Here is a 23,359-nt window from a genome sequence, read left to right as displayed (position 1 = left end):
CAAAAGACCTAATGTCCATAAAAACATGATACCTGTCATTTATTATATTGCCTTTTTTCCTAAGTGGAACCCAGATACAAGTGATCCACATGTATGTGGCCCAAGATCTTGCAATAAGTAGCAGTTCCAAAAATGAAAAAATCCCATCAGATATCAGCATTTTCTTATCAGTGAAAAATAAACAAGTATCACTTCCTCTTGACTAGTACTAATTCAAGAGTTTTGGGATTTGTAGTGGGCTACAAACACTACAACCTCTTGAGCATGGAAATGTTTTCTGAACTTCCACGTCTCTTCAGCCTTACCAGTTACAATTTTACTTTTCTTTGGGCATTTCCTGGCTGAGATCAGAAAGCTGCCATAAACATTATGCTGGACTGCCAGTTCTCATTTACATGAAGTAGAACCTTAATGAGCATGGGATTTTTTTTTAGCTAATGGATTTACTACAAATGCTGATATAAATACATTTTCTAGAAAGATAAAAAAACAACAGTTTCTTAAACCTGGTAAAACATATATTGAAGTTTATAATATCTGAGTAATTAATAAAGAGACTGAATTTTAAAGGACTGATTATGCAGAGCACTTTGAAATGTTATTACAAAGAAAACCCTATATAAATTCTAGTATACTATCTGTTATTAGTATTATTACTACTTCTGCAATGACTTTTTCTGGAGCTATCCTTTACATTTTCTCTCCATACTGTACAGGTTTAAAGCACAGTAGCTGTAACAGACGCTTACCTCACATTAAATTCAAGTTTTAATTCAATTTTCTGCTTTTCATCAACATTGTTACTACAAATTCTCATAACTTAAAGTGTCACCCCTATAAAAAGATTCTGCAGACCCATCTTCAGTTGCTTTGGGACTGTATGAGGTAATTTGTAATTCATAATGGCTAGCAAAGATTAAGCAGCATATAGCATATGCTGTGATTAAGGTTGTTGATAAGGAGCTGCAGTGGTTCTTTTTACCTCTGTTAATGAGAACTATGCTGCAGCACTTTCTACCTTTTAAATTAATGTCTTCTGAAGGAGAAGGAAAAAAAAAAAAAAAAGCTTTTCCTTTCTTGCACTTCAGTAAGCTCTGCCAAGTCCATGCAGGTGTGTGCCTATAATTATTACTCTTTGCAATTATTTATCAATGTAGGGAAAATTGTTCTCTGGGTTTATGTTAAGTGCTTCTCATTCACCTATACAATCTCTACGTTAAAAAACACTGGATTTCCAGTGTAGGCATCACTCAACAGCGTGGTCACTGTTGTCAGGTGTCATCCTGACCATATTAGCAAGTGCACCCAAATAGTCTGTTACGAAGCCAAATGACTTAAAGAGCTTAAGTAGCAAAAAGTTTATGATGGTGAGATTAGACAGGATTTTTTTTGACAATTTAATTGGTTTTCATTTTCATTCCCCATAACAGCAGACAGTGAAACTTCAGTAATTATCATTGTAGCAAATTCATCAGTAAGGAAGCCAAAGCCTAATGGCTGAGCCTGTGAAGTGTTTATTACCTCCTTTGAGGTGCAACAAATCCTATTGATTTCTCCAAAGTAACCAAAACCACCCAGCTGCTTGCAGGCACAGGGTGGAAAATAGCCAGTAGAAATGCACCTGGGTGGTGGAGGAGCATGAGAAAGAAAAGAGGTTGCTAGGAGCCATTATGGACTGGTGATTGTGATGTCTGCAAGGCAAAGATCTATACAGAAGGAACCAGATGAAGTACTAATACAAATAAAATAATGATTGGTAAAATAGTCAGTACAGAAAAACAGTCAAACAAACAAACAAAATCAATATTAACAATAAAAATATTAAAAGGGGAAGTAAAAAAAAAAGTGACGTTTAAAGCAATGGGATCTCTTTCTTGCACTGAGAGAGGTGATGCAATATGAAATGCACCTTCTGAGAGTTAATTGCCTGGCTGGGGTTTTTCAGCCAAGGGCACATCTCTGAAAACAAGTTTTCCAGCTAGGAGAAAATGTCCATGGTGCTGAGTGCTCTGGCTGCAGAGGCTCCCTGCAGCCAGCACTTGGCAGCCCACCCCAGAGACGGCGTGATCAGTGATGCGGTGATTGACTGGCACGATTAACAGACAAATATCGTGTATATAGCTTAAGAAATGTTTTATAGATTTATGTTTTACCCCCTCACGTTGGTATCAAGAGACAGCTGGGGTTGGGACATTTGGGAGGGCTGGCCTGTCACTGTGGTGACATCTGACCCCCAATCAGGATTTGGGGATGTGATCTCCACCACAGGACAGCGAAGAAGGGGTCAATGGGCAGAACTTTGGGAGGGGTCGAAGGGTTAAAAGGCAAAACCTCCATTGTGTGGGTGAGCACATGGTGGGGAAAATCCTTTGCTCCTGGCGCCATAACATTTTGTCTATTCAGTCTTCCGTTGTATTTTTGGTAAGGTTTAACAAACCTTTCTAAAATCATGAAAAGTGAGTGGCTGTTTCTCACACTGCATTGCTTCAGAAGTGACTTGTGAGTGTGGGGGCCACAGCCTTTGGGCTGGATGGTGAGGGAACCCACCAGAAGCACTACAGCTCCAAAAAGCAAAACCCTCTGTTACAGATGGATTATGAAATGATTGGCTCTCACAATTAAGGGATAACTATCGTGTGAATATTAAGAAAACCTTTATGACGTATAGTTTTGTTATGGTAGTTTAGATGTCCTCTGCTCTCCCCATAGTTCCCTTTTTCTCCCCTGCACTGTTGCCATCAGACAGCCAGGGTTGTCTAGGACAGGTAGAGAGAAGGCATGCAGGTGTATTCCTTACCAGAGGGAAGCTGGGAATGGAAAAGCTTGGTGCTTAGGGGGTGAGGCATGGCAACACCTGACCTCTAATCAAGTTAAAAGAAAGCAATCTCCACCGATAAATGGCAAAGAAAAGCTGACTGGCAGACTTTGGGAGGGGCCAGGGCTGGCAGATGCAACCCCCCAAGGGTATAAAAGACAGAGCATCCGTCTTAAAGACAAACTGGCCATGTGGTATCCACGAGGGCAGTTCCCAGCACTGCAAATTTTTCCTTCTATACTCCTTTTGTTGTATTTTTGTCAAGGTTTAATAAACCTTTTTAAATTTTCAAAGTGAGCAGTGTCTCTCTCACCTCTCACGTCCCAAGTGGGACAGCACAATCAGGAGGCCAAAGCCATTTCTCAGCTCCCAAGCCCTGGCTGCCGTGGGAGCCTCACCCAGCAGAGCCCAGGCCAGGCTCAGCTCAGACCCAGCAGCCACAGCCGTGCCTGGCACCCAGGGGCACACTCGGTGAGGAACCTCCCAGCCTTGTAAACCCTCCAGCAGCCTGGAGTGGAAAACTTCATCATGATCTTAATGCTTGTGTCTGCACCAGCCCCACAGCAGCAAGCGCTGGAGCTGCTGAACAACAGCTGGGCAAGCACGTAGAAATGTTGTTTGGGGCGGACAGAGAGACGGAGATCTAACAAATCAAAGCTTCTTGACAAGAGGGCCTGATTTAGTTTAAAAATTTGGATTCGTTCTCAGGAAATTGAAAATTCTCAGATATTCTGTGTTTTTGTGGGAAAATTCAGGCCACTCAAAACCCACTGTTTTGCTAGAAAATAATTCATTTTGGGGAGGCTGAAATTTGGAGAAAGATGATGTTATTTTTACTGACATTTTTATGGTAGGGCAAAGACTCTTCCACGTGAATCCTTTCAGCACTCTTATTGTAGTCCCTCAAAGAGTGCAATAAAAGCCATTCTAGGGGTGGGCTATCACCCACAAGATTGTTCTGCCTCATGCCATATGAGCTCTAAAAGGCACAACTGTGTTACATAATTAAATTATGAACAATGATTTTCAAGTTGTTTTGCACAAAAGAGATTCTGGAGGAAGGCACTGGCCTTGGACTTCTTCTATGCTGGCACTTATTTGCGCTGGCTCTCCAATCAAATATTAAAGCTTTACCCGAAATTATGTATGAAACATTCTCACAAACCCAAATGCAACCTATCACACAGCAAAATGCTGCTGCTGGAAAGGTTCTATGATTTCACAACTGAATGCTCATGTCTTTTGCTATTGTCATGCTGGCTGCCACTTAAAACTCCTGATAAGCTGGCATTTTCTCCAGAGACACACGCCCAGTGCTAAGCAATGCTGCTTCGTGTCTGAGTGGTTTTCACATACAGAGAAGGGTTTAAATAGTGTTTGTATTTTTTAAATTTAAAAATGGTAAGCAAAAGGTTGAAATTGTTGGGTTGGTTTTTTTGGTTGTTTTTGTTTGTTTGTTTGTTTGTTTGTTTCTGGAGATGATAGATCTGCAGGGACAAAGACTGTGGAAAGTGAAATATTTGGCATGCTGCTGATTCCTATGGAGTCCCTCACTAATGGCATTTCTACCGTGCCATTGATCTTTGTTGACAGCTGACTTTTGTGGCTTTTTCTTTTCCACAAAAGATTGAGGAACTTAATGATAAAAAGCACATATTAAAATAATATTGAGGTGATAAATGACTCACATAAACATCAGTTCATTGGTCAAGACTGAACATGAAGCCTAATGGTGATTATCCATATTCAAATATTAAGATATCTACACCAAGTTCTCTTTCCCCTATACCTAAGGTGAGGTAGGCTACTTCAGAGGCTTACTGGTATGTAGAAAAGATGATTCAGCATTGCTGTGCTTGTTTTGCAACCATGCATAATTTTGTAGCTATGAGATGATATGAGGAAAATTGTTATGAATCATAAAATTCAGGCAGCACAATATAAGGCAGACTGTACAGTATGTTAATTCACATGACATGCAATGACAAACACATAAACACTCACCCTTAGCTTCCACACTGCCTGATTTTTCACTTCCTGTCAGACTTTAATATTGTCCAAAGATTTTTATTTCATTATCCATCAGAATTCACATATTGTCCAGGTTCCTAGCTCTGCCACTCATTTTTTATTGCAAATGCTTTCCATTTTCGTACAACTTTAATGGTTGAGAAGAAAGCTCTAAGCACTGGGTGTTGACTTGTTAGACTGTCAAAAGCCATGTGCTCAAACTTTGGTAAGACAGGCTGTTGTCTTATGTGTGTGCCTGAAAAATAGGCATATTTTATGTTGATTTTAGAAATTACTATGTTTAAAAAAAAAAAGTTTTATAAAACAAAGTCTGATCATGTGCATCCTGAAGGTAATTGATTTTTGGGGTTGTTTGTATATGCTTACTTTGGGATTAAAATTAAGTATATATATATATATTTAGATCATGACTTTTTAAGAATTTCAAGTTCCAGGGTAATGGAAATAGAAGCAAACAGCATCTTGGTGTGCTGCAAACACGCCCTTTCTTCCTTCACTGAAGCAAAAGGGTGAAATGACAAGAGAATTATCAGGTTGGATAATTACTGGAGAAAAAGCCGAGTTTGCTTGATTTGTTGCTTGAGAGTTGGCATGGGCTGAGGCTGCTGAAATTTATTTAAAATGCAATGAGTTTTTGTACCTTAAAGTGTGCCAAGAGTCAAAATGGTCCAACATTTTTCTGATGGAACATTTCTCCACTGGGAAAGTTTTGTGATTTGAAAATATAACTTTTTATGGAAACATCTTGCTTTCAGCAATTCTCCTGATGCAATGTGGAGCACTGAGCATGACTGATCTGGCCAGGCTTTAATCCCAGCAGCTGCCCAGGAGGCTGGTGCTGCTCTTTGACTTTGGATGCTTCCAAGGGTCAGCAATTTCAGGTCTGACAGACTCAAAAACACTAATCCCTGCTCAACAGTCCTAACATTCAGAAGCTGCTGGACATAGCTTCCCAAATCAGAGGAGAAATATCCTTTTTTTTTTTTTTAAACTGTAAATAGTAAATAACCCCAGCTATTCCTTCTCCCTTGCAGTTCAGCTGAGGGCAGGGCCTAAATCTGCAGTATAACATAAACTTGGCATTCCCAGACTGGTTCCACAGCCTCTGCCTCATCTCAGCCTCCTGCTGCATTGATCTGCACTTTCATTCAGGTGTGTGATGCCAAACACCTCAGTGCTGCCCTTCAAGATTCATTTTGACAGCTACAAGCTCTAAAAATGAGCTGTATACCCAATTTCCCCCAGACTCAAAGACTGATCTATAGGAAGTGAAAAGTTATTTGTATGAATGGGTCAGAAACGAAACCAAGCCCCATGTAGATGCTAAGCAGTACTCACACATACAGCAATAATGATAACAATAATAATAAAACCCTCTTTGGCCCACAGTGATTTCTAGTACACAATGAGACACAATTCATGGCACGAAAATTTGAGACAAATGGAGGGATAGACAAAAGACAGCTCAGTTACACTGGGTATAAAAATCAGCAGACTTACAAAAGGAGCTGCTTGACTGCTGACACACAGCAGTGACGATTATTTTTATGCAGCAGGCTTCCTGAGCCCTCCCAGGGCAGTATTTTGAAAGCATTTAGCTGATTAAACATGCAAACCCCTAGGAGTGAGGCACTTAGTGTTTCTTTGGGAAGCTGAGGAGATACCTAATTGCAGGTTTACAGAGCTCAAAGTACTTTAGAAGCTTGCCCTCTAGTTTCCCTGAAGAGTTACTACCATGATGCAGTATTTACTGATATGTTTTGACTGGGATTTATCTCACTGTAAGTTATTTCTCTTTTTTTTTTCTTCCCACCAAAAAAGAAAAAAAAATTCCCAAACCCACAATCAACAGTGCAAATAAACTAGATTCACCATTAACCCTTTGGGCAATGTTCTGCACTAAATCATATCAATAGAGTTGACAAAACCACAATTCATTTGAAAACTAGTGCTTGGGAAAAAATTGTCTTTATTAATGGCAAACCCAGAAGCACAAAAAGACAAAAGACTGTCAGAAAAGAGTCTTTTGCATTCTTAGCACTTCAGACTGCTGAAGCAGCTGAAGGACACACTGTTCCTTTGCATTACTATTGAGAAGAGGCTGGGGAAAGTAAAACAACCACATTTCTGTGGTAGCCAGGGAAACACAGAAGGGCAGCAGCACATCCTACCTGCTTCTGCTATTGGAGTTAAAGGGAAAAAATGCAGCAGTATAACCTCTACAGACCCTTTTTGAACAGAGGGCTGCTGCCCCCTCACCTGCCACCCTGAGGAGGGATCATCCTGCAGACGCTCCCCTGCTGCTGCCTGGTGTGCTCCCCACTTTAAAACTAAACTGCAATTAAAGTTACAAAAAAAATCCACTTCAGAAGCTTCCTAGAGGTGAACACTAGTGAGGGCTTTGCCAGGATCTGTGTTTGTTTGGAAGCCTCAGGAAAGGAACACAGCTGTGCTGTAATTCTGGCTCTTTCAGGACTTTGCAGGGATATTGTGGGGACTTGGGTGAAGCTCTAAGGGTAACACACAGTGCTGTGTGCTGCTCTGCTACTGAAAGAGAAGATGTGCTCAGAGACCCCAGTCAGCTGAAGTGGCATTCTGTGGTGCTTGCTGGGCTCTGAAGGCAGGGGAAGTTACTGTGAGGCTGGTGAGGAGCCAGGTGTTCCTCAGTACAGCTGCACTGCAGGAGCAGGGATGGGCAGCGTGGGGCTGGGGCCAGCCAAGTGCCCACAAACCTGAAGCAACCCCTCTCTCTAAGCTCTCTCAGTCTGATTTCTTTGCTCTCAATGTATTAGCAGCAAGCTCTGAGAAGAGGCTCCTCTCCAAGAAAGACAAAAGAAATCTCAGCTATCTCTATTTGAGCAGCAATACCCAATTTATTCATCATGAATTCTGCCTCTTCTGCCACCTTACCCAGTGTGTACTGCAAATAACCCACATTTGACTCTCTGTGCTAGTTACAGTTTCTAAAAATGCTACTTTCTCCTGGTCATATGGCTTCTTCTCACAGAATTCATAATGTGTGAGTGAGTGTTGTTCCATATAAATATAGTGTATGTCTGATATGCCTACAAATAATATCACAGCACCACTGAACTATGATTAATTGTGGCACTTATCAACCACCTGTTTTCTTTCAACATAACTCTGGCACGTGCAATGAAAAGAGAAGGCCTGAGACAATGATCACATCCCTGCAAATATACTCACAGATGAGACAGAAGTTGGCTGTGGTTTTATTTTCAATACCTTTAAATCGAGACTTAGTGGTCTCTGTGCTCTTTGCAAATACTTTTCCTGAAAGTCTTAGCACTTTGTATGAAGCAAAATATATTGAAAAATATAGCAAATGGGAGGAAAAGGAAAGGGTGGTAAGAAAATCAAAATCCAACATAAGTTTTCCATAACACACATTCGCTGCAGCCTCTCCTGCATGTTTAAGTCTCATCCTAGGTTTTATGGCTCCTTTGCCATGGAAAAGTGAGAGTTCTTAATCAGCTTGGGAGATTTGACAGCCATCTTGCACCTAACCCAGAGGATGGCCTCAGAGATGGAAAAGCATGAAACCAAGACATCATATACAGATACAGGCTGTTAATTTAACTTGACATGTTACTGACTGCATCAGAAAACTGTGTATTCTGACAGCTGGTCCATACAGGACCTGCTCAATTCTTCACATTATCTCACTTCCTCAAAGATACTGCAGGTAGTGGGGCAGTTTGTCTGTGGACAAGTAGCTTAATATTTGATACATAAATCTACAGTACACGTGGAGTGTTTTCACATTAGTAACCAGTATATCTATATCTATATCTATATCTATATATATATATATGTATGTATGTTGTGTTTATAGAATTTTGTAACTTATTATGGTTTCAAAGGTAAGCACCTTTTTCTAAGGAATAGATAGGTTTCTTCAAAACATAAATGAAAGTGTTACAACATGTTGCCTGTCATGTTAATACTTGATTTGCAATCTGTGACAGGTGGGCATTTATAAATGAGTTATTAAGATTGTCTGGAAGACATATGGGAGACTAAACTGTCTCACGGCACCATGTTTCAAAATAGAAAATTGTTTTTTGACTAAACAAATTGAAAAGGAAAAGAATATGTTTCTACAGAGAAATCTAAGGAAAAGCTGAGAGGAATCACCTGCTGTTAAAAAACAGGCACCAGAGACCAATTATATTTTGGTTTTGAATTTGCATGGCCATGATCTACAGTTTCTGTGGAAAATGTTTCTTTTGCTCAGCTTGGCAGAAAGGCTCCTGTCGAAGGTGTGCAGCAGCTCCTGCTGGAGCACTCCCACAGCTGTACCAGCACAGCTGCTGGATCTGACTGCACAGACACAGAGCCCCATTCACTCTCAGCAGTGAGCAATATGCAATTTTCAAATTTGGAGTGTGATTTTGAGATCCATTTAAGTGATTTATGAGCACAGTTCCCACTGAGTGACCTTGGGGTTGAGCTCCTTACCACTGGAGGACAGTCCCAGCAATCTGGATGCCTCGGGTGCAAATGGGAAGCAGGCACTTAAATCCAAAATTGTAGTCCTCAAAGCCATGAACCAGCTACACCATAATCTCAAACTGTGCTCATGCCCATCTAAAATGACCTGAGTTTAAATAACCCTGCTCATCTGAGTTCCAGGGAGATGTGTAAACCTGAGCAGCACCCAGAAGCTTGGTGGGTTTCCACAGACACTGTCCTCCTCAGCACCTGTACAATTGCATCAGACTGTACAAAAACACAGCAGCAGCCACCCTGGCTTCTTTCAAATCAGAGCTTGAGGAGTCTGGTGCTACACAAATTAGCCTTTAGACATGGTACACAGCAATCCACAGGCTAAGGCACATGGAAGCAAGTTTCTTTAGTGCCAATTGAGCTCCACATTGCTACGCTGCCATCAGGCTGACTTATCTACAGATTAATTCATTCTGCACAGAAGGTGAGCTTTAGCTTGAAGTCTGGAAAGGGCCCCCCTGCCAAGCTAGTCTGCAGTCTCCAGGGAAGCAAGAATTGTGGGGTTTAATCCTTTTGAGGCAAAGAAGGACCTGACCTGGTTTATTCATGCTTCCTGGCTGTGTATGTGTGATAACCACTGAGCCAAGGCAGAAAGGAGGGGGCACCAGCACATCCTTTCTCTTGCATGTTTGCAAATTTTTCTACTTGCTTTAAAAAAAAATTGGAGCATATCTGGAGGAGACAGTTCACACTGATTATTCAGGATGATGGGAAATGTCTCCTGGCTTTACTGAGAGCATTGCTGAAGCCCCAGAGGAAAAAATCTGATTGTTTTCAATTTTTTTCTGTTAGCTATGTCTAAACAGCTTTCCTCACAAGCTTCACCATGCTGCTTGCAGAAGTGTCTCAAGGGTTGATAACAGCACATGCAAAGCCATCCTCTCAAAATGGCAGAAGTGTGGGTTAGAAAGCAGGGCAGAAAGCTTCTGAAAGACCTGTGTGATCAGAAGCACTAAGGCCTATGGGTGAGACAGGACTCTCTACCTCCATTTTCCTCTCTCTCTAACCTTGTACCTCTCTTTACAGCCAATTTCCTGTTGGGAGGAGCCAGGACTTACTGTAAAATCAGGACAACCCCCGTGGCAGGGAGAATGATGAGGAGGACTTCATCAATATCAGAAGGCTAACTAATTACTTTATTATACTATATAATGCTATACTGTATTACACTACATCTAAACTGAACCCGCACAAGCACACAAGTCCACTGAACAGAATCTCGTGCCTGTCTCCTGACAGTCTGGACACACTTGGCCCTGACAGGCCAAGGAAACAAAACCCCATCACCCTGGGTAAACAGTCTCCACATTGCATTCTACTTTGGCACAACACAGGCACAGCAAATGAGATAAGAATTGCTTTGATAATTTTCTTCTCTGCTTCTCTCACTGTTTCTCTCAGGTTCAGAGAATGTGACTCCCACAAGGACTTTTCCCTGAGCAATGCTGGAGCACCCTGGCAGGGGAGGACAACTCTGGCCTTCATCCGTCCCTTGGCACACAGCAGCTGAGGCAGAAGGCAGTGCCATAATCTGTGCCAGCTGCTCTCACCCCTGCCTGCCTGCTCTCAGGGTCTGAGGCATTCAGCTGCCCTCTTTAGTGATGGAGCCAGCGAGCCAGTCCGTGTTTCCAGAAGCTGGAGTTCAGCTGTTCCCTGTGGTAGATCGTGCAAGAGGATCACCCCGCTGGCAAAGAGAGCACTGGGAGAGAGGGAGATGAAGTGTCTCCCCGAGGCAGGTCAGAGCACAGCACTGCAGGTGTGCTCTGCCATCCTGGATGGCTATCTGGAGCTGCCTGCATCATTCTGCCCAACATGGACCTGGTCCCTCTGCTGCTAAAAGAATTCCAGGCACTGCTGAGGGATGTGAATGAAGGCTCCATTGGCTGAAGGTATTCTTCTGCCATTGCACGTGGTTTTCATCCCATGGGTTTGCCTTGATGAAAATGGTTAAGAAAAAGTCTCACTGGAGATGGAGCCCCAAGGACTTGACTTTGCTAAGGATGGTCAGTCTTTAGCTCAAAAATGAGGCTTTTAGCCACAGGTCAGCACAAGCTCCTCTAGAGCCAGCCTCCACTCACCTCTGTGGTGTCTATCAAAGCAAGGCATTGAAGATGATCACCCTATTTGTCATCCTGCCTTAGGGAAACAGGTGCTCTTAATTTCAACCCAGCTGCAGATAACTTCACACTTGGCCCATGACTGCTGTCAGGTGAGCTGTGGTGTTCTGTGGCCAGGTTTAACCCTGGTTTGGCCAGGTTCTTGCTCTCTGTACATGTAAGGCAGAACACCAAATGGTTTGTGACAGACTTTGGAGCATTCACGAGCTCAGCAGTGGCTCGGGTGTTGTCTGGTAATGTGTTAAACTGTAGTAACTGGAGACAGACAACACTTAGCTGCAGAATTAATTTGCCCCAGAGTAATTATTCACATATATGATAGCATATCGATTCTGTTTCAGAATAAAAAATTTAGAAGCATATAAAAAGCAGAAAGAGATGCAGTATTTGTTACTTTTTTTAATGAAGGGCTTAAACTAAAAAAGAGTACATGTGTGATATACCCATCTGGACTCACTTTACTTTCAGCAAAATGGACTGTAAAACTGAAAGTATGCCTCATCTTCACAGAGAGAGCTCTTCTTTTCTTGAGAACTAAAAGAGAGAAATATTACATATTTTTCAAAAATAAATGCTTCTATTCAAAGCCTGAAGAGAGAGATAAATTCAAGTATTTTCAGACAAAACCACAAAGCAAGGAAATTGAGAAATTCAAAATTAAAAGGTTTGAGATCCTTCATTAAGTATTTAATGGAGGTCTGAGATCCTTCATTAATTTTAGCAGAGGACATACTGTATCCCATCTTTAACAATCTTTGGGAAGGATACTGCACTCAAGAGCAGTGTGATTTGTAAACACAGAAAAACTGAAGATGTTCTTTTCCCTGTATTCTGCCTGGTTTAGCTCAAATATTTGGTTTCAATTCTTTGCATATGCATTTTCTTCCATTTCAGTACATACTTCATGTTGGTTTCATCTTTTGTACAAAGGCAGCACGTTTCAAAGCTTTGAAACAGCAATACCCAGTTATTGTCATCATCCTTCTCTTAGAACAGGAGCAGTTTGGCTTTGGGGAAAGCTATTTGTTCTTTGGTGTTTCCTCAGTGAAAGCAATTTCAGCAGCCCCGTTTCTGCTCCATTTCTGTCTCTGTGCACTGCCCCGTTTCTGCCCTGTTTCTGCTCCATTTCTGTCTCTGTGCACTGCTTGTTTCTGCCCCGTTTTCTGCCCCGTTTCTGTCTCTTTGTGCACAGCCCCGTTTCTCCCCCGTTTCTGCCCCGTTTCTGCTGTCTGCTCCTCCGCCGGGGCGGGGGCCAGCCCGGCCCTCGCCTCCCTCCCTTCCCTGGGAGCATTCCCGGCCACTGCCATGACTGGCTCCCAGATCGCTCCGCTGTGCCCTCAAAGGCTCTGCAGATGCACGTAGGAGTAACAGCAATTTTGAGACAAGGTGTGCTCCAAGGCAATAAATGAGAACAAAGACCCGGGAGAGCTAAAAGCTGAAGGACTCAATTTATTTCTTTTATCCATTGAATAGCTGAATTATTAAAGTAAAAGCAATGCTACTTCGACTTTACCGAGGTGGGGGAGTAAGTTCTGAAGAGCAAGACTGAGGGGTTTTTTCTGCTTTTATGGAACTCATGTCTGTACGTGAACCTCAGCCAATTGCAGTCAGAAGCAAATACAGCCCTGCTGTTAATGGCAGGACAAAAACCCATACATTATACTTGTTCCCAAGTTGAAGTAAAGGTTAGTTCAGCTGAGCCTCCCTTCAGCTAGCTAAAACCCATAGCAAATCAAATTTGAAAAATAAATTATGACCAATACTGAGAGTAAAACTAATACATATTTCTGCAGGGCAAGGCTCATTTATGCTGTGACCTTTGTTCACATGGAAATACAGTGTGATTCCTTTGGCAAATCAAAAGGAAATTAGGACGTTAAACCAGCAGCAGACAGAGTCAGCAAAACCAAACTACATTGGAAGGTTAGCATTTCCTCTGTAGTGTTGACAGTGGGGCAATGGATCTTGGGATCAGTGTCAGTGGATCTTGGGATCAGTGTCATGGTGAGCTCTACCTACATACAATGTTCTACCTACACACAGCAAGCTCAAACACTATAAAATGTTATTCTCTGAAGAAATTTGCACCAAGTGTGAAACAGAGGTAGCCTTGGCACTAAAAGAGCTCCATTTTCTTAAAAGAAGGCACACCAGGAGCAATTTGGTGGCTGATGCAGGTATAGTCCTGAGTACAAAGCAGGGCTTGGGACACTTGTAGGTGGCCTGCTCCTGGACAGGGGTGACAAGGCTCATGGCACATCGAGCCAGTTCTGCAAGAGATGACAAAGTACAGTAATGCAGTAATTTATGTGGTTTTTAAGCACAAGGCTGTGAAAACCTAATTAGGTAGTCTTCTATCAAATGAAATGAATAAAATCTATAAAACAAAATGATGAGGCACTAAATTTAGAAGAAAATTTGTTTGATTATCACATGAGAGCTGAGATATTTCAGATCATACTGTCAACTTAATTGGCTACAATTTATGTAGATTTGATAAAACTATCTGAGCTGTTACTAATGTGGGAAGTCACACTTCATGTATTCCAAAGCAGTTAGCCTTTTCACTCTGATGTAGCACTTGAAAACCTTGTGCTGAACACATTTTGAACTGCATAAGGTGGGAATGACTGGAATTGCTTATTATTTTGTGTTTCAGATGATTTCTGTCATTACAGTGTCTGATTGCTCCAGGCATACCTAACACTGGCAGGACAGTTCCCCAGAAGAGAGAAACAGCATTGCTCTCATCTCACTCATACCTCTCTAGCAATGGTCAGGATGATCTTGTTCCTGCTCTCCAGTTTCTAATGTCCACAGTTCCCTGGTTACAACTAGTTCTGCATGGATTTATGTGCATATGGCTTGGGATAGGTGCCTTTCAAGTCACAAGTCCAAGCTAAATACTTGGACGTGTTCACACAGCAAATAACTGAAGTTTTAGGGATTCCTGATATCCTGTTCTGAGATTTCCAAGAGTAGTGCATTCCAGTAGTATCTGTTGTTAGATGTTGCTGTAGTTCATGGGCTAACTCTTAACACATCTAGCAGAGATAAGCAAGAAAAAGCCTGCTGACTGTATTCCTTCTTCACACTTCACTGATCCCTCAACATCTGGTATCTCATGGGACCTCCTTCCTTTCTGAGCTTCTTTTTGGATGTCACCCCAGAAACTGATCTCGCTCAGGCAACTGAGTGTAAAGTTTGTTTTTTATGAAAATCTGACATGAACAGCATCAAGGGAAGCAGAGGGGTTATTTTATAAAAGAGTCTAACAAAAGTTCAGGACTAAGGAATCAACAGAATGACCACAGGGAAGCAGTTATTAAATAGCAGTCACCTATGAAAATTTTCAGCTTTCAAACAAAACTCTTGGCCCTTTCTCACAGAAATAGTTCTCACTTGAGAACAGAGCAGAGATTTGTGGGTCCACATTGCTAGCATTGGAAGTATTTTGTTGCTTTAAGTGCATTAATGTTTCAAAGGGAGAGGCTCAGTGAAGACATTTTTCCTGTCTCTGTGTAGAGGCCTGTTCATCTCCACATGTCTGCAAACTCTCTTGTGTATGGTGTAGATAGAGCAGTAAGTAACATCCTCATCTTCTAAAAATTAGGACAGATTTCTTCAAGTTATTACTTTGTGCTTGTCTCTTCCAGTAATAATAATTTTTAAAAAGCTCTGCTTGACTATACAGTTTGGAAATTAAAGACTTTATTTTTTTTTATTTGTTTTGTTTAAAAAATACGAGCATCTGTTCTTGTAGTTTGCTTTGAAGCAAAATGTTTTCTGATTCTACGATGTTTGTTTTCAAGTTGTTAGTCAGTTTCCAAAACCACAAAGCAGAATCTTTTCCTAATTAGTTATGTAGAAGCATTTGTGGTTTATTAGAACATGCCCTGTTCTTTACTTGGCAAAATCAACCTCCTAACACATACCTTCCAGCCTTCTTAGGCCTCTAGAAAGCAGACTCTCTCCAGTCTGTTCTTGCCCTCCTTTTCCACAATTCAGCTTGGGAATGAGAAGGAGATCTCTCCTTGACTTGCAAAGGACTGATGTGTGCTGGGCTTACCACAGCATTGTGCTGGGCTAGGGACTCAATCCAGAACAGACAGCTGCAATCCATGGTGGAGGAAATTGGGCTGGTTTGGCTGGGGTGGGATTAATTCTCTTCACAGTGGCTGGTATGGGGCTAAATTTTGGATTTATGCTGAACACAGGGCTGGAAATACAGAGATGTTTTTGTTATTGCTGAGCAGAGCTTACACAGAGCCAAGGCTTTTTCTGCTTTTAACACAGCCATGCTGGAGAGGGGCTGGGAGGGTGGGAGAGGTTGGGAGGAGACACAGCTGGGACAGGTGACCCCAATTGTCTCACTTTTACCCTTCCAATTCTCTTCCCCCCAACACTGGTGGGGGAGTGAGTGAGTGCCTGTGTGGTACCTGGTGGCTGGCTGGGGTTAAACCATGGCAACTAAATTTTTTGTTCTGATCACAGAAACTCTCAGAAACAAAAATATGAATAACATTTTTGGTGGGTTTTTTTGCTCAAGGAGGTAACAAGATTACAAAGGTTCCTCTGATACTAAATTATGTTCTGGATATTCAATTTTTCTCTTTGAAAAGAAATTTCTAGCTCTTCTGTTTTAAAGTCTGAAAGCATGTCTTAAGTAGACTCAAAAAACCTGGAAGGCAAACCAAAAGAACTTTAAATATGCTATTTAAAAATCCTACAAGCCTTCGACTACCTAATTTCTTAGGACAATTTTATAAGAAGAAGGGACCTGACAAAATTGATGGCTGGCCATGCAATCCTTGAGTGCTGCTGGGCTGGGAGTTCTGGATCAAAACCAGCATGATTGCAGGAAATCATAAATAGATGGAAGAAAACAAGAAGCACTTTGAAATTAACACAGACCACGCAGTGAGTATGTTGGGGGATGCCCAATCACTGGGCACCACCAAGAAGAGCCTGGCTCTGTCCTCTTTGCACCCTGCCTTTAGGGACTTACACACACAGAGGAGATCTCCCCATGACCCCTCTGACTTTGGCAGGAGGGTCTTGCAGAAATTTTTGATGCACATCCTCCTTCTTTACCCTATAGTTCCCACTCCAGGAGATCTTATCTCCTGACCTAGCTTGGCATCCCCTGGATGCAGGATTCCCTTCTCTCACACAAGCTTTTGCTGCTGGGACTCAATTAAATGAACACATATTCCTAAAACTGCAGTGCTCTTTCAAGAGCTTGCAGCAGGTCAGAGTTCCTCAACTAGCAAAGCACTGCTGTGTTTCTGGAGAAAAAAGGCAATAACCTTGCAGGTAACTGTACTGCAGTTTAACTGTACCCCTGTGAGCCACGTGAGCACAGGGATAAGATGCAAACACTAAATTGTGTCACAGCAGCACCAGGAGAGGTAAATAGCTAAATGCTGCTAACTGAGGGGCAGCTTTAGAGCAACATATAGCAGGAAACTGTAATTAAATCTTTAGTGGACAAAGTTATAATGTACATTTTTAGCCTAGGGTGATTGAAAAATTTAAATTTTTTTTTAAATTTTTTAATGTAAATAATTAATAGCAACACCAAGGAACATCTTGTGTGTAAGGATATAAGACCTTTATTCCCTAAGAGACTTCTGTTAGGGTTTTTTCCCCTTTCTTTTTTCTCCAAATGATGCCAATCTCAGAGGCTGCCCTGCTAACAAGATTTCTCATTTTATGTGGGGCAGAATTCTCTGCATAATGCAAAGGCTAAACTGCCCTAGGAAGCTTTTGCTAGTTTTTCAGCCTTCAAAATACCGTTCTCTTGCTTCTGTAACCTGACAATAGAACTACCTTCTGCAATCAAACCACCCTCCCCAGCAGAGCTCCAGGTAAAGACAATGATTTGTCTGCAAGTACTGCATCAGATGGAGAGAAACCATCTCATCAACATTGTGATGGGATCCTGACAATTCCTTTCTCCAAACACAACCAGAATACAGTGTTGGGAGTGGTGCCCTTATGTCCATTATATACTGTTTTGTAACTTAAAGACAGTAAATTTCCCTTTTTGCCTTTTGAGAAGTTCTTCCACTAAGAAAAAAGTATTCAAGAGGAAAGGACTAGACCACTTTAGCAGAAGGTTTAGGTCCTCTGAAACCAAAATCCAGCATTTACACTCCATGGCCCTTCACCATAAAAAGATTTGGTGCACAGCCCTCCACACTTCAGGACAAAAGGTGAAGGGATGCAGAATGAAGAATGAGCATGAGCTGCAGAAGGAACTGGCTGTCATTTTCTATATTCTCAGGTGAAATGCCAGTTTGTGCTCAGGCCCATTTTCAAGTACAATCACCATACTAGTTATCACATGAGATATCACAACAATTGGCAAGAAATCCCAGCCACAGCAGGCTCCATTTGTCACAAACTAAATGCTTCCTACCATTACTTATTCAATAGGGCATATATTTTTAGTGTATGATATTTTGTTACTATTTTATTTTGCATGTGCTTCATTCCTGAAATGTCCAGGGAGCAGAATGTAGAATGTGAAGGGAGCAGAAAAAAAAATTGTAGATGGAGAAAAGGGAAATGAATCATAACTCACAGTGTGTATTAAAACTAGCTGCACGTAACACATCATCTACAGGTATGGAAGAAAAAAACCTTTATGACAAAGTAGAGTATGCTAATTAGCTAATTATAGATGATAGACCAGATCCCCATAAGGGATGACTACAGTAATATCGTAACTGAGGAGCACTTGATGACCTTCAGTGGATCCAGCTTCATGCCATCTCCCTAATTACATTCCTCCCACAAACTGTTATACTCACTACTATGATCTTAGCAAGTCTATTCATGTTTCCTAATTTGGCAAAGAGCAGGACCAAAGATATTTAACAGAAGTTACTCCAAAGTGAAAATTATGTAGGAATGGGTTTGCAAATAATGAACCAACCTAATGCTTTGTAGGTTCCTTATTTTTGCTGCTGGGTTTGCATGCTAAACTGAGCAAGAAAACATGGATCAAAATTAATACAAAATTCATCATGTTAGCTTGCAATTTACTGAAACTAACCATGAAATATGACAATACAGGAGGAAAAGTTGGAAATAACTGCTGTGGTTCTAAAAGCTTTGATATCTGTGGCACGTTAAAGTGTACTTGTGATTTTTTTTTTATTGTATCATATTATAGGATCACAGAATTATGGAAATTATCCAGAGTATTTGGAGTTATTCTGTTTCAAGTAGAAACAGCTTCCTACAGAGTACCACAAGAAAGAAAAAAAATAATATCAAAGGGAAACCCCTCAACAGTGAATATCTCAGATTATAGTACTGATGTAAGAGAGAATTAATTCCCAAACTGTGAAAACCAAAGAACACCCTAATCTATCAATACACACTGCACAGGCATATTCTATTGACCAGTCAGTTCACCATTCTTTTGAGATCATCACACCCAAAGGATGATCTCTAACCCCTTCTTGTGGATGGAGCAAAGTATCAGGTGTATGTGACTGTGACTTTCTTGTAGACTGAGATAATCTCCTCTGGATTTGCACAATCAATCATAAAACAGCTCTCTGACAAGATCACATTTTATACAAGGCTGCAGGCCACAACTGAAGCACTGGATCTGATGGATTTCCTCTTACAGGGGACAGTCCTTAAATTTAGTATCACTCAAGGCTGCTGGATGTGGCACCTGATTAATTTGCATCTCAATTTTAAGTGGAATTCGTGCACAGGCTTAGTTCTGCACAACATCCAAACCGACAGGCTCCAGTGAGTACTGCACCTGCAACTCCTGTGGAAACTAAGTTTGCAGATATGATCTGTGACTGCACTACCCAAAATCTAGAAATCTGTATCCCTGTCAGAACCTGATAACCAATACATCAAAAAAAGGACAGAGACAGAAATTACTTCTTAATAACCTCACTGCTTTCAAGATGCCCTTTACTTTGCTGACCTTTCTGTTGAAAATTTTAGGGTGAACCTCTGAGCATGCCCTAAATGTTTCTGTCAGATTCTCAGTAAGGTAATAACTAAAAACCTTTTAAATGTTAAAAACAGCAGTCATCTGAGAATAAATATGGGACTAAATTTACATTGGAATATCTCTTACAGGAAAAAACCTCTTTAAAGCCTCACGTTAAAAATTCATATTTCTCTGGGCAGTGCTTTAGTGAAATTACTAAAATGTTACATTTTACAAAATGTTATTTCCCCCCCCCCCCAAGTTTCCTGAAGAGAAAGATTCTGTTGCATCTTTAAAATATCAGGAACATTACGACACCGCAGGGTAAAAGCAAGAAAAGACTCAACACTCTTTCCTTTCAAATGGCATATTTATGCTGTACATAAAAAATAATTTTGTTAATGATGCAGAGTGCACTGGGATAATGCACTTAAATTATACACCATTTCCTTTAAGATTCCTGGTCCTTAGCACTTCTGCATTCCCAGAACCCCTTTGCATTGCTTTCTGTTTTCCTCTGTTCTTCATTTATGTTTCTGTAAATTCCAGATGATTTTCTCCTGCTCACCTCCTCTGCCTCTCTTTAGGATAAAAAGGATTTATCAGTCAGTATGCACAACTAGCAATTTAGGTGACTATTATGTAACACAACTACCTTTTTCTTGCTGTAGCCAGGGTGGAGGGTTTTTTTTGTATTAAAACTTCTCTGTACTTTTGAGTTTTCATTGTAAGTGCCTGACACATCTTTACTGACTGAGGCTTTTCAAAGGAAACCAGAGGATAATTTCATGGACAGAAATTATCATTAATTTCTATAAGGTTCAGAATGTAGAACAACAAAGGCTTATGGGTCTTGTTTGAAACCAGATATAAATTATTCTGAAGTTGGCACTGAAGTGCTGAGTATTTAGTTTTAAATAAAATGATCATAGAATCATAGAGTGGTTCGGGTTGGAAAGAATCTTTAAAGGTCATCTAGTCCAACCCCTCTGCAATAAGCAGAGGCATCTTCCACTAGACCAGCTTCCTCAGAACCTCATCCAGCCTGATCTCCGGTGTTTATGGGGATGGGGCATTTACCACCTCTCTGGGCAACCTGATCCAGTGTTTCATCACCTTCACCGTAAAAAACTTCTTCCTTATACCTAGTCTGAATCCAGCGTCCTCAGGTTTAAAACCATTACTCATCATCCTGTGACAAGAAGAAATTCTGTCCCAATCTTTTCTATAAGCCCTCTTTGAGTACTGAAAGGCCACAGTGAGGTCTGCCCAGAGCCTCCTCTTCTCCAGGCAGAACAACCTCACTCTCTCAGTCTGTCTTTCATAGAGATGCTCCTGCCCTCCCTTCACCTTTGTGACACTCCTCTGGATTCACTCCATGTCCTTCCTGTGCTGGGCTACAGCAAGTCCTGGAGTGCCACAAATAGCATTGGCTATGTTTGTGTGATCAAATACATGGAATCATTAATATGTCAATTTTGAATTACATAAATAAATTAATACCAAATAACTAATGTCCCAAAGCAGCTTTTAAAAAATACTGACCTACTTGCCCATCACTGCAATAAATTTATTTGCACTGTAAAGCATTCACTTGTAGTTATATTGTAAAAGTACAAGTTCTATATTTTGCAAAACTGGAACTTGTGCTTATGAAGCGATATGTTATTTTTAAGGTGGCTTCAATATACCAAATACACTGAATTCTTAGTATGCTGAATAGACTACTTCAGGCTGGTTGATGGGTGCCATATATCACTGGATATACTCTCCAAAATGTTTTAAATAACAGAAAATCCCAATTATGAGTTCTAATATTTTTTCTTTGCAATATGGGGTGTGACTCCAAGTCCACTGAAGCAATTGAAAAGCCATCTTTTAACAGAGAGAGCTTCCTGGATCAGCCTGCTTCTCCTAGAGCCATGCAGAGAACCTCTCTCTTCTACTCACCTGCTTCTTCCAGCTACTGTTCAGCTTTGGGGACGTATTTCAGCTCACTCTTTATGTTCTGAATCTCTGACAAGTTGACAGCAGGACCTGGAAGTTTCTTAGCTCCTGGGAGCAGTTTCTTCTCTGTCCCCTCCTCTGTTGAAGCAGGAGCATTCTGCACAAAAGGACACCAGTGACCTTCCCACCGCAATAGCAATCTCTTGAACATGAACATGGATCACTTATTTGAAAAACAGGAAATGATCTTTTTATACTAAAGGCAATCCCGGTGAAAAAAGGGGTGGAGTCATGAAGAGATAGGTTATTTTTTCGGTTGTTGTCTAAAATGTCTAACAACATTCTAAAAAGAATAGAAGATGCTCAGTGTAGAGGGAATGAGAATTAGAATGGGTAAGAATTTACAATACCAGATAATTATTAGAAAATAACTGACTGGAGAATTAAAGGCAACTCCAAGTCTTTCATAATTTAGATGACAAAAAAGTAGAAAACCATTTTTATCATCTAATTCCTTTGATAGTTTCACAATTGCCAGACACTTGGAGAGGAAGATCATCATGCACTTCTGCAGCTCTGAATAAGAGCTATGATAGTAGATTATGGACTCCAAAAGCTCCCTGCAAGATCAACATGAGTTGAAATTTAATTTTTCATAACCTCAGTTGCAAGACCAGAAGGGTTTTTTGTCATTTTATATTTGAATTAGGGTAGTGCTGTATGGCTGTTTTGCTGACACTGTAAAAATGCCAGTTAAATAACAGCAATTACACAATAGTGAGCAACTCAGCTAATTTCCTAATGGACCACAGTATTTCAGCCCTTGGAACTTCCTCAGCTGTACTATTGCTTCTAGGTGAGTAGAGCAGGTATTTAAAACCACTTCTACTCTAGACTGGGTAATATTTTGAAGGAGTAGATTTCCAGACATGAGTTTATTGTTGTTCCAGCCTGTTGTGTGTTTTATAAAGCTGGCATAAAGGAGGAATCAAGTACATGTAGAGATTAATTTATATTTTACTATAAATAATTTCATTATGAAATTATTTTTTCATTTTTGATTAATCTGTGAATGTCCTCTTGCGATGGGCTTTTTAGAGTTCAATAATGATTTAGATTTATTAGCCAACTTTTTTGAAAAGGTACATTAACTGTGAACAGTCAATTCTTAATATTTAACTTAATTTTTAAAATTCCAACATTACTTGTCAAATATTATTGGCCAGTAAATCCCTCCTTTTTTTCTCTCTGTTGACTAATGGACTACATGCTAATCAGGAAGAAGACTGCAATGTCAACTAGCAAACAAACAAGGTATTGTAGAAAACTGTAATTTTCTTCCTATCTGATCTTTAAGGACTTTCCTAAGATCACCAGTTATAAGAAAATGGAATTGATAATTACATTTCTTGGCTTGGTACACTTGTATTATCTTTTCTCACATTTTAGCAAGTACGTTGTTAATTAATACAGGATGATACTAATCATATTTTACTATTATTTTTGCTAGATCATTTCAAATCCCAGCCATTAATTCATCCCCAGGAACTGTATGTACTGTCTGATATCTGGTTTAATGATTTAATATCCTGAAACAGTAGCAAAGCACAGTAGGAGAATAAGTAAATTGATACAAAAGCTGTTTGGAAAGATGCACAAAATTCTGTCAGTAGTCAAAGATGCCATGAGCTTGTATTGTTTCCTTTGACAGTTTTTCTAGATAATCTGAATAATCAGGGGAAAAAAGCACTCCCTGACCCCCATAGTACTTATTAGTACGTAGCAGAAACTATGTAAAAAATACCATTTCAAGTCATGTGCAACACCATTCCTCTTGTAGAACAAGTTGTGCAAGCTTTGCCCACATTTGGGAGACTTGTGCTCCATAAATTGTTGTCAGCTTTCTCTTCCAGGCTCAGGTGTTTGCTATTTATGACCTCACTGCTC

The 23,359-nt window shown here is 40.6% G+C and overlaps 1 protein-coding gene across 7 annotated transcripts in view; it reads right to left on the bottom strand.

The window, feature by feature from the left end:
• The window catches only part of SMPX (small muscle protein X-linked), a 42,643-nt gene that overhangs the window by 7,237 nt on the left and 12,047 nt on the right, over positions 1–23,359 (bottom strand). For 6 of the 7 annotated variants that reach the window (XM_064407486.1, XM_064407488.1, XM_064407489.1 and 3 more), the window contains exon 4: positions 21,416–21,569. In XM_064407486.1, the coding sequence (XP_064263556.1) occupies positions 21,429–21,569 (141 nt within the window). In that variant the 3' untranslated portion in view covers positions 21,416–21,428. Of the gene's footprint in view, positions 1–19,796; positions 20,047–21,415; positions 21,570–23,359 lie in introns of those variants that run through there. The other variant, XM_064407484.1, reaches the window with a different exon arrangement.

Source organism: Passer domesticus, chromosome 2, assembly GCF_036417665.1.
Source record: "Passer domesticus isolate bPasDom1 chromosome 2, bPasDom1.hap1, whole genome shotgun sequence".
Lineage (NCBI taxonomy): Eukaryota > Metazoa > Chordata > Aves > Passeriformes > Passeridae > Passer > Passer domesticus.
Note: the sequence above shows the minus strand (reverse complement) of the source record. Positions and strands in the feature narration are given on the sequence as shown.